This window comes from Fopius arisanus, unplaced genomic scaffold (genome assembly GCF_000806365.1).
Source record: "Fopius arisanus strain USDA-PBARC FA_bdor unplaced genomic scaffold, ASM80636v1 scaffold00001, whole genome shotgun sequence".
In the NCBI taxonomy this organism is placed as follows: domain Eukaryota; kingdom Metazoa; phylum Arthropoda; class Insecta; order Hymenoptera; family Braconidae; genus Fopius; species Fopius arisanus.
Window position 1 is genome coordinate 1631021 of NW_011887740.1, and position 15262 is coordinate 1646282.

Sequence of the window (15262 nt, forward strand, 5' to 3'; positions counted from 1 at the left end):
ATGCTGCTCGCCGCTGAGTGGTTGATACCTCACAGAAAAAATATGTACGTTAATAGTTATATGTGATATATATATGACATATTGCATTTTCGGCCAAAATATACGGACGTGTAATTAATATGTATTTTACATATATAGTTTCTGATGAGGAGAGACAACGTGAAATGAGGTGTTTGGCGATGGAGTGTTTGCCGGTATGACTTGAACACTTTGTTTTGAAAGGTTGGTAATAGGTTTTTGGTATCATTAGAGGGTGTATAAAGGCGCAGCAATGGTTGCGCAGTAAATATTGGCCTCGCGTGTGGTAGGTCTTGCCGGACTGACTCTGTTGGAGCGCCGCAGGACCTCGGCCTCACTGTAAAACCCCGCCGAATGGCTCAACCAGTCCAGTTCCCCTCGTCGGCATAAAAAGCCCGGAAACAAAAAAACGAGAGAGGCTTATTGTACGTACACCACCACTCTGAGAAATAACGAAAGCTCAAGGATAGATTGTTAGTGAGTTTGAAGACCGCTCGCCACCGGCACTAGTCCATCTAAAGAATATTCGACGACACGTGTTTGCAACGGACATTCCGGTCCACTTGGACTGGCATCTTCACCTCACACTTTGGTCGGATTAAGTGCTGTCCACTGTGATGAGCATTTTAGCTATTACCCAGCTCAATGCAATTGGCAAAGGGTTGAAATTCGTGACCCACTGCGAATTCAGAGTGTTGTAGTTCCGAAAATCGTACGAGGGACATATGCATCGGATTGCTTGCAACAGGTATGCGATATAATTTTATTGTTTTATTGTATTTATTTATCGGGAATTCTACGATTGTTGTTCGTCTTGTCTTGTGCTTTAGCTTCTCTGGGGTTACTGGAACATATTCCATTGCCTGTTCACGTCAATAGTATCGATCTTGAAAAAACTTTAATTGCCAGTTAAATACAGTCACGACCTTCTTTTCAATTCTTGCATGTGAATGAATCATGTTTGGTAATAGGATTTCGCTAATCACCAGTTGGTTGTTGTTTTTGGAGGAAACTTAGTGAGGTATATGTTTCATGGTTCGCTCAGACAAAAAAAAATTGTTAATGCATATGAATATACTGTCATCTCTGATAATTGGGTGCAACTGACGTCACGTATGCAAAGTTATATCTAGAGCAATAATATCGATTAGGACTAAAAGTACTTGATAGCGAAGATCGTCTGTAGACTCTATTGATCACAGAGGAAATATTTACCACTGGTACATTCATCACCCTGAAATAGCGACTATTTATTCAACCACTTAAGGTACATGAATGCAAACGTTCCAACACTGACTATTAAGTTGTAATAATAGCTCATGCATTGTCGTCAACATTGTCCAGTTTCCTCGTTATCACATCCTGAAATGTCGCCTCGCTTCGGTTTTCGCTCGAGTTGTGACGTATACAGACTTCACTCAGAATCAGCTTGAAGAGATAATGCTACATACCCGGTTCATAAATGCTTTTCTGTCATTTCTCTCATTGTTCGGGCTTTCATAACATCAATATCTACAGCTCCAAAGTACTTTGTCATCAACTAATCCCAAAGATAAATGCAAGATCCGCATAATTCATTTAAAAAAAACCACTTTGCAGATTAAAAATCAATACGACCTACACAAAAATATATATTCAATAACTGTTCTTGTTTGAGGACTTCATCTAAAGTTCTTTGCGCTATCTAAATTGCCACGAGATTGCCTGTTTGTTTCCATTTTAGGAAATGACGATTCTCTGTAGTTTCTCCAAACGCAAAGGAGGGCATTTAGTTGGGATTGTGAACAAATGTGTAATAATTGAAGTAGGAATGTTCGGACAAATGGTTTAGCTAGGTTAGGATGGATATTTGATCTGACCCACTTTTTCTGCTTCGATTTGCGTGACCACATCTATGTGAATATGGTAAAAGGCTAGGGTAGTGACAGTTTTACGTGTTCACATGATGCGATATTCTTGGTCGCAACCGTCCACCCTAAACAAGACATGAATTATTCCATTCCTCACAATGCCGAAATTCCATGACAATGCGAACATCAGTGCCATAATATTACCAATGCCACTGAAAAATGTGTTTTGGGACGGGCATGATTTAATGGATGAGTGACGAATGAAACCACCACCACCACTCGTAATGAAATTTTTTAATGGAGTGAATCAAAGTTATATTTGAATTCGTAACCAAATGGCAAATCAATTCCGGCTGTCATTTTTCCACTCATCCTTTTTTAAAAACTTATCCCTTTATATATTTGAGATTATTCACACAGCGGTCGATGTTTTCTATAATATTTTGTCCTGAAAAGATAGCTGTGGTATTATTCACGTCTACTGAAGTGGAAGACGCTAACATGAAAGGAGATATGAAAAATGGAGAAGGTCTTTTATGTGCGCGTATAAAGGATTCAACGACCTTATCGAATTTCGAACGCACCTTATGCATTTGGTGAAATCAACTTTGACTCAAGCTTATACTCAAATGGATAAAACGCAAAAGCTGTTTGGCAAGTTGCTCCTAGGGCGAATCATATTCCTTTGTGTATTTCAAATGAAGTTTCCAAACAACACAACTTCGTCATCCTCCTGCCGACACTTTGCAGCTTGCGCTTTACTTGTGGGTGAGTAATTCAAGCAATACCAAATCCCATTTCGTTGGAAGACGAAAAGACTTTTTCCATATTCTCTCAAATAATTGTCGACAGTCTGATTTTACGTATTTTTTCGGATCGAATTTATTTCTTGTCGGCCACTGTGTCGATCAGTGCTATTTTCATATTTTGAGAGAAATTTTAAATGCTAAATACTTCCCATTGTAATGACGGGCGATCGATACTTCAGGAATTTAGTTTGGAGTCGTCGCTTTCGTAAAGACGAAACGGCATGTCGAATACTGTCTTCATGGAACAGATGGTGGACTCACAAGCATCTGAAATCTATGGATACTGAAGAATCCAATGGCGCCAATCGATAAGCGAAGTGGCTATTGCAGACAGTTGGAAAAATTATATTGCTATACTTTATCCGAAGAATCTACGGAAGCGATTGCAGGTGACATATTCGTGTCCATTTCAACAGCCCATTACTTTGGGTAATGAATCATTTGTAGTACATGCGTATAGGCAGATGCGAGTTTCACAGTCGAGGGTAATTCTCTCCCCTTCGGCTAACGCATTTATCATTAATTTTCATCAGCCTAAAAGAGTGACTGGTTATGGTAGAGGGTGAACCCCACCATCAACCTCGGTAACTAAAATATTTCTGATGCAATATTGTAGGGAAAAAATACTCTTCAGACGTTTCACTTCGTTAATTGAAATTTTCGTCCTCATTTTTGGGATATAATTAGAGTGCGGAGCCACCCTTGTGCAGGGAAGGAAAAATCTGGGGGAAATAATTCCTTCACTCTCCAATTGATAACAAATTATTTAATCACATTAGCATTCTCGGTCGAATTGAGAATTTCCCACTTTGATAAATCTCGAGCCTGGAATTTCACTGAGTGCATCTGCACAGAGTCCTCAGCGCAATTCTTGCCTGGGGATGAAATCACTTCGCTTTGGGGGTTATCAATATCATGGATAAACACACAATTTACGCTCGAAAAAACATTACCATAGCAACAAAATGGAATCATACAAGGTTTTAATACCCAGTCATGTAAAATTATTTCATTTCAATTTTTACAACTCAACTGATAAATTCAGCCATGAAAAAAATCCATCGAAAAAGTTCAACAATCAAAACAGAAAAATTGAAAGGAACAATTGAAGACTAAATAAGGATACCGCCGCTTGCTTAATTATATTTTGTCAACAAGTTATTTGTGTGTTGTTAACAGTTAATAATATCCCCCTTTTAGAATATAAAAGTTGTTGATACTTGTCGACAACTTACGGGATACTTCAACGAAAGGCATTTATTGTGGTCACGGGAACAGCAGGGGGTGATAATCCAATTAAGAGGGTCAAGCAAGAGAATAAACTCATGACCGATGGTTTCCAATAACACTTATCTATTTTGAAAAAATATTGTCATCACTCAGGGCCCCGTACCTCGAAGTATACTCAAAGTATTCAATTAAGAATCGGTCAGCGTCATGTATGGTGTATTTAGAAAGCGTATTCGAGAAAATTCTTTTTTTTTGCTTATTTTCCAATATATTGGGGAAAACGGGAGTTCTGCTTGTTTACTTTCAACGATCCACCGTTTAACAAGCGAAATAACCGAGGATTTTTCCCCAGCTGTTTTGCGGATTACCAAGAGAGGAGTAAAAAATAAAAATTAAAAACCCAACAACACATCCTCGCAGTTGCAAAAAACCGCTAGTCCCATAATCTTCTTACATCTAATACATAGCTCAGCATGACCCCCATTACACCGACAGTAACTACTTGCATGCTGAAATTCTGATCCACGTGATAACCCCACTGATCTCATAAGAAATAATACGATACTGAATATTTAATGTTCACGATATTTAGTCAATAAAGTTTAATGGGTATTTGCAACAACGGGATTCAGTCTTTTGTTTTATCGTTTGCCATTAAAATCAGGTGCTTCTGGATACCACAAATGATATCGTCCATAGTTGATTCATGAAGAGGAGAATATATTTTGTTTTCCCACCATGCAAAGGAAGGAATAGATATTCACAATGAAAATTTTTATCTCAAGCCTCCACCGATTATTGCCATTTAAATCTCAATAAAATTAAATGTTTCAATTTTTTTTTATGGAAGTATTTATATGAAGGTCTTTTTACTTAAAATAAATTCAATGATCTCAATGACCGTTTGAGAATTATGAATGAAATTCGTAAGATCTTATTCCTCGTGACAAAATTTCCCAAATGGAGAATAATTCTTTTTTTACCCATTTCTTTTGTGACCCCTTGAATATTACCATCGAGTGGAATTTCTTGTCTACTTGCGTAGCAATCTGCATGTAAATAAACAGCAGGCTTATCAGCACGTGAATCAGTTATCAATTCATGATGTTGATTATGCCTTGAGAATCAAATAATTCTCTGTGCATGAACGAAAAAATATCGATTCTCATTCAATCCCACTGTTATTAGATATTGAAATGCTCGATGTTATCAAAAAATTTATCCACCCACACTTCAGACTTCGTCACGAAAGCACTCGATTGCTTACCACCCTCGTACAATATTAGGGATATTAATTCCTAATAGAAAAGATATTTTCCATGACCCATTCTACCAGCATACACCAATACAATCCACCGGACGAAATCGATTCCATTCATTATATATTCGTGTGTTTACCCACAGAGAATATTGATGGCACCAGATTCTCATAAATACAATTTACCCAGCACAAACGCTGAAATCATTTCATTGAGTCATTGAGAGATCATTTTTGAGGATTTGCGTGATTGAAATCACTGCGGTCATGCATACGTAGGGATAAGTAATTATCGGGGTTTATATATTTCAACTTTGGGCCACGTTTTCAAAAAAATGTTTTTTCCCACTAGCCTCGAGGTAATTTCAAACTATTCAATTATGCATCTGTCAATCCGCAATTGTTTCAGAATTTTTCGAGTAAATTCCGTGAAGAATGGTTTAATGAACTCATAAATTATGAACAGGGTCCGTGACTTCATTTCACTACGATTGTTGATAAACATTGAATGATTGCTGATAACAATCGCCATGGCATGAACTCCCGAGGCCCAGTTATGAATGTAATTCAAATTGAGGTTCAAAACCCATTACTTATTTTTCTTCATTTGCATTTTCTAAGTCAAGTAGTATGAACTGTTCATTTTTAATCTCTGAAAACCATTCATTCCAATAAATTACTGTGAATATTTAAATTCATGAAATAGTCCAGTTGAATTACACATTTTTTTGGTGAGAAAAAAAATAGGTAATATTTTGAAATTAAAAATAGACATTTCAGAATTGTGATTTCTATGCATTTATAAAAAGGCATGTGACAGCGCATCAGGCTTTAAGCGCCTCATACTCTGGTATAAATTCAATATGAAAGGAAAATCTACTATTCATGTGATTTCGTGAATGTGGTCTCAGTCCACTCAACAAATAGAAAAGCCATAGAATAAAAAAAAAAAGAAAATACCGTCTCTTGCATTTTTCATGGCCCATAAGCTGTGGCCATTTGTTGATGTCGCATGAGAATAATAATATTTCTCAAATTTTTAACAGAAAATATTTTACACCAATCGAAAACAAAACAAATTAACTGACTAATTTATCTTATCAATCTGGGTTTGTAAATATCGGGAATTTTTCCCGGGAAAACATGCCGAGGGGCGCTTTCTACAATTTTCCATTAGTACGTCGAGCAGTTGAACATTGCAGACATAAAATATATATTTTGCTGGTTTAATACGTCCCTAAGGCTTTCATCTCTCTATCGCGATCTTTCAGAATGAAGTACGAATGAGGACGTTTAAAATTACTACCCCTGCATTTTTATATCTTCATAAAATGCAAATTCGCTTTACGTTGAAACTCGACATGCATCCATACACCCGGAAACATAAAAATTTATGCACACAGAGAGGAATATTCAATAAAAATTGCGGAAAGTGCTGGAAAAATTCGATGACAGTTCCGTAAACATTTCGGGGAAAGATATTGCTCTCAGAAATTGCGGAAAGATAGTTTATTTTACCTGGAGATTTCTCTCCGTGGACGCAATGTCAATAGATGTGAACATTAGAGTTGATGGGTTTCTCCCCTTCCATTTTCCAATGCGCCATTCTCACTAATGAAATGTCATCTGCTTCCAGGTGAACCAAACCCAGACAAGACACTTTGTGGAAACTACAAGCACCCCACCAAGGTGTCAAGGACTTTGGGTGACTTGCCAGTTGCATCATATTGTGAATTGGGGTATGGTGGTAGGTGTGACGGCGGGGCGATGACACTCAATCACCGTCCGCCGTCGTCACCACGAGTCCCCCAGGACTCGACCGACTTCCTTATCCCATACCCATTCCCGATCCTGATTCACAACAAAAATATCTGTCACTCGCGATATCGTACGAGCAGTATAACTCATCGAGTAACAACGACGAATAGGTATGAAAGATCGCTCTCGTCATCACGAGCACAATCAGGGGATGCCATTGGAAGAGATACAGGGACTCTTACCGCCGTCTTCCAGAACAGGTAGACACCATCATATCATTTCCAGTCATTGAATCAATTATCATTTAATTCATATAAAAAAATATTTTTACAAAAAAAAAATCCAAGTTAAAAAACTGAAATTGTCAATAATCCTATATTGATGAGTCAGTCGATTATGGTTAGGAAAAATTTGCAATTTGCAATGATTTGCAGTTTGTTGGTTTTATGCGAGCATACTTCCTTAATCTATTCTCAGTCTGCAAAATCTATTTCGGAATGAAAACAGGAATAATCGAACGTGCCAAAAGGAAATGAATTAATGAATGATGAGCCGACATTCTGACGCTGATCTAATGGTGATTGAATTGAGCACCAATATTTCACATCAACTCCGATGTCGACGGATAATTACTCCCTCACAATTGCTACTCGTGATAATAAAAAATTCAGGGATTGCCAGTCTATCGCCGACAAAGCGTGAATAATTGAAACGAATGCATTTGAATAATTTATCTGTCCCTGTCACTTTTCACAAGTCCAATGTCGATTAAATGCACTCGCCCAACTCGCACAGATGATAATCCGCGAAGTTACGTCGATGATAACGGAATAAATTACTTTTGGTGATTCCATAAGCTTATGCGCATCCCCCGACCACCGAATCGATAACTCCTCGTTTCCCTGTTCATGTCTGACGTTCCTCACTCCTTTTTGAGCAAATTGTCCTTTTTTATTTTTTAAAAGGAACTCCACTTTTTCAGAAAATACCAAATAAATCGTGATGCACACACGTAATTCTCTGTTACACTCTCGTTTTTTCCCTCCCCGCGCTATTTCTCATGGACGAATAATGAGAAATGCTTCTTAATAGATTAATCTCACAATTAGTTTAATGTGTCCATTCTACTAACAAGAGGTTAATTACCAATTAGTAACTCCAACGAGTAGGAACGAAGCTGCAAAGTGTCGTACTAGATCCTCGAGAAGCTAATTGGAAACTGCACTTGGTAAATGAACGCGTGAATAAGAGTTATTACGTGTATGATTGATGCGACAATGGATTATCGATTTTTTCATTATCATGTGGCATATCGGCATGTATTTAAACTGGTATTAAAACATTCCGATCCTATTGAGCATGAAGAAATCATTGGTATCATAATGATAGATCCCTCATTGTCACCAGGAAAATTTCCCAATTAGAAAAATTGAAGTATGTCGTCCTATAGCGGTTAGAAATATAAAGCGTTTCAAATGTTTGAGTGGCTGGGATTTTTTAAATCCACTGTTTATTGTGGATACAAAAATTGAAGCTGCCCTGTAAATGTGAGTAACTCATACTGTTATCACTCGTAAACTCCGGAAAAGTTGCTACACTCATAATCTCTCACCCCCCCCCCATTGCCGACGTAATTTCCCCTTGCCGTTATTTGATAAACGCAGACAGGTATTCAGGAACTATTTTACACTTCTTAACTTCAAAATCTTGGATAATTATGCAGTTCTTGAAAAAGATATAAAAAAGACGATGGAAATTCAATGCTGGGGAAGTTGGGGAACTACCATGTATTTTTTCGGGATTAAAGTTGAGAGGATTTATCTGTGGGATAGAACATCAAGATGAGTGATGAGATTTCCGATGGAAAATGAGAATGGGGTTGGGGAACACCGCGTACAACTCTGTTTTCAGGAGATTTCGAAGTTTTAGCAATGGAAATCAATCACGATCAGAGGCGGTCATGTTTCTTAGAGTGTAGTGAGTTAAAATCTACGACCTAGGATCAGAAAAATTCTTGCTATAATTTCTTCTCCTACTTGCATGGAGAATAATTGTCATTAATACTTCAGCATATTTTTGGGCGAAACGTACGTGCATATAATTGACATCTTTCGGTATAATTGATATGAACTGCTTTTCCTACAAAATTTCTCTCTTTTACCGCAATGGATAATTTTCGAAATGTCGCATAGAAATCGGCATGAAAGTTTCCACTAAAGTTCTTCAACTGACCCGATCAATCAAGAAAGAATTAATAGCAGGAATTTTCTTACTTCGAGAAACAGAGTTTTTGTGGGAGTATAAAAGAGATTGAAAAAAACTTATCTGTGGTTGACGTGATCGTTTCGTTTGAAACATCCACATCGGGACGATGAAAGATTGCAGTAGGGGAAAACGAAGCAGTAAAAAGTGGCCGGGGACATGTCGAAAGCAACACCCAAGTAGAAAATATCATCAGTCAATTAGTAAAGTGAAAGAAAAATGATAAAATTATTACCAAGCGAGGTAAATCTTAAATTTGTTCATTAAGGATGAACTTAACAGTTGGCGAATGTTCGAATTGATTCTGTATTGGCGATAAATTTAATTAATAATAACAACAACGTGTGACACTCCCGAAATCTCTTTGGAATAAACATTTTTTTCAAAGCATTTCAATATCAACAAGAATGGAAGTTGAGAATAGATTTTTTCGTTGGTTCAGTGGCTCAGGGTCCAATTAGGCTAATTCCTAAATTATAAAGTCGTTTCCTGCTCTCTCTGGCTCCGGTCCACCTTAATATGGCTGCGGGGCGTGTACATAATATCGCGTGTTCACTTGAAATTAAAATACTTCATAGTGGTTTATGGAGAAATATGAGGGTGGTGCGCATTGGCACATCGATTCACTGCTGACAGCTTGGAGAACTTCCGTATTTGGGTCACGCAAAGTTACCTTTGTACAGCCTTAAATCCCCGCCCAAATCAAACAGGGTTATTCCTCTCGATCCTCCTGGCAGGACACACCATCGAGGTTCGCATATTACAATGGTTTTTTATTTATAGGTAACCGGGGTCCGTTGAATGTTACAATCGTGCAAGTGGGCGGTGGTAATAACAATGGAAGTGGCGGAGGACACGAGTATCTTGGGCTGGACACGGCAGAATTAAAACCTGTTCCATCACCTCTCTCTGAAACCAGCACTACTCTGCCGTCTGACAACAATGACACCTTCACTGGTGGTGAGTGATTTTTTTTTTTTCATTTCCTCCACTTTATTTATTTTTATTAGAAAAAAAATTTAATGTCTTATACAAGACAATTGAAATTATATAATTACACTCAATTATACTCAATTACACTTAATCACTCGTTAATTTCAAAAGCCACTGACACTGCGATTTGGGAAAATGAGGGGGAGAAAATGGCGATTATCAAATGTCTAATCCACACGTTCATTAAACCAAATTTGAATGGCGGAATAATTCGCCGAATACTCTTCGTGCTTGAAAATTAATTTAATATTTCCACAAAGTTACTCTACTTAGCAGCATGTGTGTGCAGTTTGGCATATAAGGCCGAGCGCAAACGGTTGCAATTCGATTTTCAAATCCCCAATCTATTTTTACCAACACTAATTAAATTATCGAACGAATTTGCGCCCAGTAGTTTTTATTTCAATAAGTCAATTCCAAGTAATTTATTTGATTACTTATCCGAAAATTGAATATCGATCAACCTGGAAATTCCAATTGTTCATTCCTCCTGAGTTCTGACCCGCATACCTTCAAGGATTGAAAAATCGGTGGAAAATTACCGAACGATCCATGCAACCACAAGCCGAGGCTAATTTTTCGACATTACTCATCCGATATGGGGTCACGAGATTTTCACTAAAAACCGACTAAAAAAACCCTTTGACCCCTACCCCTTCGCTGCAGATTTCAGTGAACAATTACCTTTGATAAAGTGAAATTTCTCCCGAACTCTTTATAATTTCTTTCAAACTCTTCTAATTACACATCAATTTTTTTTTTAATCTTCCGAAACAAACGATTGCGCGTTCCACATGGCATGAGGATTTTCCGAGGAGGAGTCGATGCCCGAGGGCATTCAGGGAATCTGAAAGCTCCGTATCGGCTATGTGCCCCTATATTTTCTGCACGTCTTTAAGCCATCGCAATATATCACATCCGGCTGTCGGAAATGCCTGAAAAGACAGTTCCAGGGTGTGGATTTCAAGGTATATTGATGAACATACACCCCAGGATGTAAAACGAGACGAAACGAGGGAGAAATGACACACAGTTAGGAGACCCCGGTTATGATCCACACTGCGATAAAAAAAAGGGTCGATTGAACGTGGACGTTGTCAATTGAAATTTTCAAAGAATTTATTTTTGTTTAGTAATTCTCAATTCATGGCAATATTCACAAACGAATGTAAAACTATATGAAGGTGTGAAAATACTTTGATAAGGACGAGACACTATTGACTCGAATCACTTCGGACTTGAATAAAGCGATAAAAAGATTGAGTGACGATCAATCGTGTAAATGATCATGATTTGATCAACGGTTTTTTTCTTAGTACGTGAATGAAGAATAAGTAGTAAATGTGTGTTCCTGCAGTTGTGATTTTCTCGTTGGTCTAGCCAGTTGCTGAGTTCCGCTGATCAATAAGCAAATCAGTATGTCACATGCCCCTATTCACATATCAATAGCACATGATCCTGGTACATTTCATAGTCGGTATATTCCAAATGGTTGGAAATAAGCAACCGCAACTGGCTACCGCAAAATATATATGTAAACTGATAATCCGATTAACAGGCGCGGCTCGGTGCCTTTAGAGACAAACTTGGCTGCAGGGTCTTCGAATGTACAGTTATAGTTTTGTTTCGTGGAACGACTGGGTGCACAGCTACTTTCAGATATAAAGTATTGTTTTCTCGGTCAGCATAGGTTAACATTCAGTCCCTGGATGAATTCATTTGAAAAGCAATAAAATAAGGGATTGAGTTTATTCGGGGTAGTAAATGCGCAGTTTATGCATTTACTTCAAGTCCGGTAAGATCATTCACCAGGTACGCTAATAAGTTCAAGTCTTCAATTATTCGGCGGCTATTCATCGGCTATTTATCGAGAGATACCTGAGATGGATATTCAGTGGATAATTGGAGTGGTCAGATTGTGGAGTTGATGATTAATTTTAAAATGTATTCAATGCTATTTTGGGGAATAACCAGGTAAATAACCATCCAAGTACCACATGGTTTCATGAATATGACGTATTAAACTTGAGTTACCGAAAATCGAAGAAGGAGGAGGGACGGGAGGAGGGGAGGGGCTCAGTGGTGTTGATTTCTGAAATGCGAATATGAGGGGCATCTCGTGAAAGTGAAATAAATTTGACATGTCCGTGCAACGTGACCCCGACTCGCAAATGAGATCAGGTAGAACGTGGCGGCCTCGAAAAATTTTACAACAATCTCAAGTGTTCGTTGTGAATTGTGATAGTGATGGTAATAATAATGTTCCGGGGGGAAAGCCATCGACATTTCAGCGAAACTCGAGTATACGGAATAAGCAACTGCAGAATCGCTTTCGCTTGTCGGATGAACATTGGAAGAAACAGCGCAGCAATGGTAACGAAAATTATCGATAATAATCGAGAGAATTCAGAGGATAATTTTGATTAAGGTCCTTTGAATTATTCGGAAGCTGCTGCCATTGTCTTTCAGGCGCTAACCACGCCAATCTTCGATTATCGATTGCTAAAGGGATTAGTGCAATACCCAACACTCAATGTGCAGGGTCAATGATACAAATGAATATGCAAGTATCTTGACCATTATACTTCTGTGGCTTCAGTATCTTTTTTTTTTTACTTTCAATGAAACACCTAAAGTCTCGGTTGATGTATCCTCGGAGCAGCCTTCGGAGATTCCGTCGTGTCCATCACAAAAGCTCATACACGCACACCCCATTCTATTGATACTTGATAAATTTATTTTTCCGACAAGTCTGCTGCAATTGAGTTTTGGAATGCACTATCCCCGAATATAGAGTATAGAATTAGAAAGTTATGGTAAAATAATAAAAAATTTTACGATCCCACTCAGGAGTTGATCCTCGCCTTCTCCTGGGAGCAGTGGGTGGTGCAGGAGATCGTAGCGGTTGGGAGGGTCGTTACTACGTCAAAGAGCATCGTCGTGCTGGAAAGGCAACTTTTCAAGGTCAAGTGTACAACTTCCTCGAGCGACCAACTGGCTGGAAGTGCTTCCTTTACCACTTCTCTGTGTGAGTACCCAACATATTCTACCTTTGTCGTCCAATGTTGCTCGATGCGTCCAAACGTTTCCCAAAGGGAGCCACAACCTCGCAATCTCCAGATAATATGAAATGATGAGGCTATTATCGCCAGCAAAACGAGATAAACGTCATCTTTGAGCTCGAAATGGTCCCTGGCGAATCTTTCTCAATCTGTGCCTTCCCCAATACATCTTCCATACCTCCGTCCACAATTTTTCCATCAAAACCGCCACTCACGAGTCTCATCATAAAATCCTACTTGATTACCGTCATCCACCTCCATCAATCTTCATCCCGTCTTTAATAATAGAAGTAATTGTCAACATCATGAAAAGATTGATGGCGAAATGTACCTTGGCCCGGTGGAAAACTTATTCGAGAAAACTCGCTGGAATTTTCCATACAATGCACAATTCATGAGTTTATACTTGGAAAGGTATTATAATCGCCTTTCTCTGTAGTTTATCATCCCCAACCCAACAGTTACTAGCCCGGTGGCTTTTATGCAGCGATTGAGACGGGTATTCTGAAGGAGCAACAAAACGTCACAATGCGAACATTAAAGCGCCTCCATTTTTTATCCATCAAAATGTAATGTCATCATTACTGCATAATGTACATGGTCTGTTGTCGTCTGCATAACATCACGATAAAATACATTGATCAATCGTTGACGCGTGTTGCGGTTGCCATCAATGGAGAATATCTCTGTGCACGTTTGTACATAGGCCCGCAGGTCACTCCATCTGGTTCTCTGAATCACGCGATACCGATATTCCCGGATAACGATAAAACATCCATTAAACGTGATACTATCGCTGTCATTCGCCACCTCGATGGATCATGCTGACCTGAAAAACATGGGTTTTCGATTTTTTACGGATATCCGTTGAGTTTTTCGCATGCTGCCTAATTATTCACTGATTGATAAGCGACTTTATGGAGACAGCTAACCGTGAAATACGCGTTCTGTACTGATCGCGATTTTTTTTTTATTTCAACCGCGAAGTCATTCCAAGAAATAATTTTTTTTCAATAAAATCTTGAATTATTGAAAAATGATTGAAATTGAGAACTACCAGAACATTCAAGGCATTAAATTATTCATCAATGAAGAATTGTTGAAAATTCCAGTATAATTTTCCAACAGTGAAACGTCAATTATTATTTCAATTTCGTTAATTACCAGATTAAAAACGACAAGTAACGGGCTGACGTATGGGTTTGAAATAGTAATTGACGTTTAGATTTTTTTGCGGGGGCACTTTATTCTTGTTAGTTTGTGTAATGGGTAGTTGCATGCATCCACGCGGGTGGAATCCATCCCCAATTAGGGGTTCGAAACGCCTAATCGACAGTTACGTATGTTCCGAGTCGTTTATCGATTGACACCACGTGCGCACGTCGCCTCAAACATCAATTGCATTCTATGATAACTGGGATAAGCACAGAGAAAAATAAAAAAAAAATTATAGTCGCGCGTTACAAAAGAGACGCAAAGTGACGGCCGAAAGAAAATTTTAATACAAACACCAATTTTTCTCTTATTTAAATGAAATGTTCTTCACGACCCATCACGGTATTTCCTGGCTGTCAATTTTTCCTGGTCAGCACTAGACTTTTTTGAATAATTTTTCAATCTCTATTGCGGGCTTGTGCACTTGCCAATTGACTAGTCTTGGAGTGAGACGAACAGATGGCAGTCTGTATGCCTATTTCCCCTTCCTGGTTGTCGGTATTCTCCTTTTTCCACTTATCGAGCGTAGTTGAGGGTTCGATGATGTGATGATAACTTCTACTGCGGATCAGTCGGTGATAGGTCGATTGATTTATAGGGTAACCCATCCACTGGATGAACACACCTCAAAAGATCAACCATCAACCGTAAATTTCAAATATCATATTTAAACAGATACTTTGAGTTTTCAGTAACTATTGAAATTAAATACATTAAAATCCCCGTAGAGGTGCACCTCTCCTCAATTTCTGTTTTGGCGTATTTTTCGGTTCACCCGCTCTACTACCTCTGGGCCACAAAATGTAA

The 15262-nt window shown here is 38.4% G+C and overlaps 1 protein-coding gene across 3 annotated transcripts in view; it reads left to right on the forward strand.

Annotated features, from left to right (window-relative positions):
* Nucleotides 1–343: 343 nt before the first annotated feature.
* The window catches only part of LOC105271217 (potassium voltage-gated channel subfamily KQT member 1), a 54240-nt gene continuing 39321 nt past the window's right edge, over nt 344–15262 (forward strand). For 2 of the 3 annotated variants that reach the window (XM_011312981.1, XM_011313134.1), the window contains exons 1-4: nt 344–766; nt 6802–7183; nt 9969–10145; nt 13029–13206. In XM_011312981.1, the coding sequence (XP_011311283.1) occupies nt 7096–7183; nt 9969–10145; nt 13029–13206 (443 nt within the window). In that variant the 5' untranslated portion in view covers nt 344–766; nt 6802–7095. Of the gene's footprint in view, nt 767–2988; nt 3067–6801; nt 7184–9968; nt 10146–13028; nt 13207–15262 lie in introns of those variants that run through there. The other variant, XM_011313057.1, reaches the window with a different exon arrangement.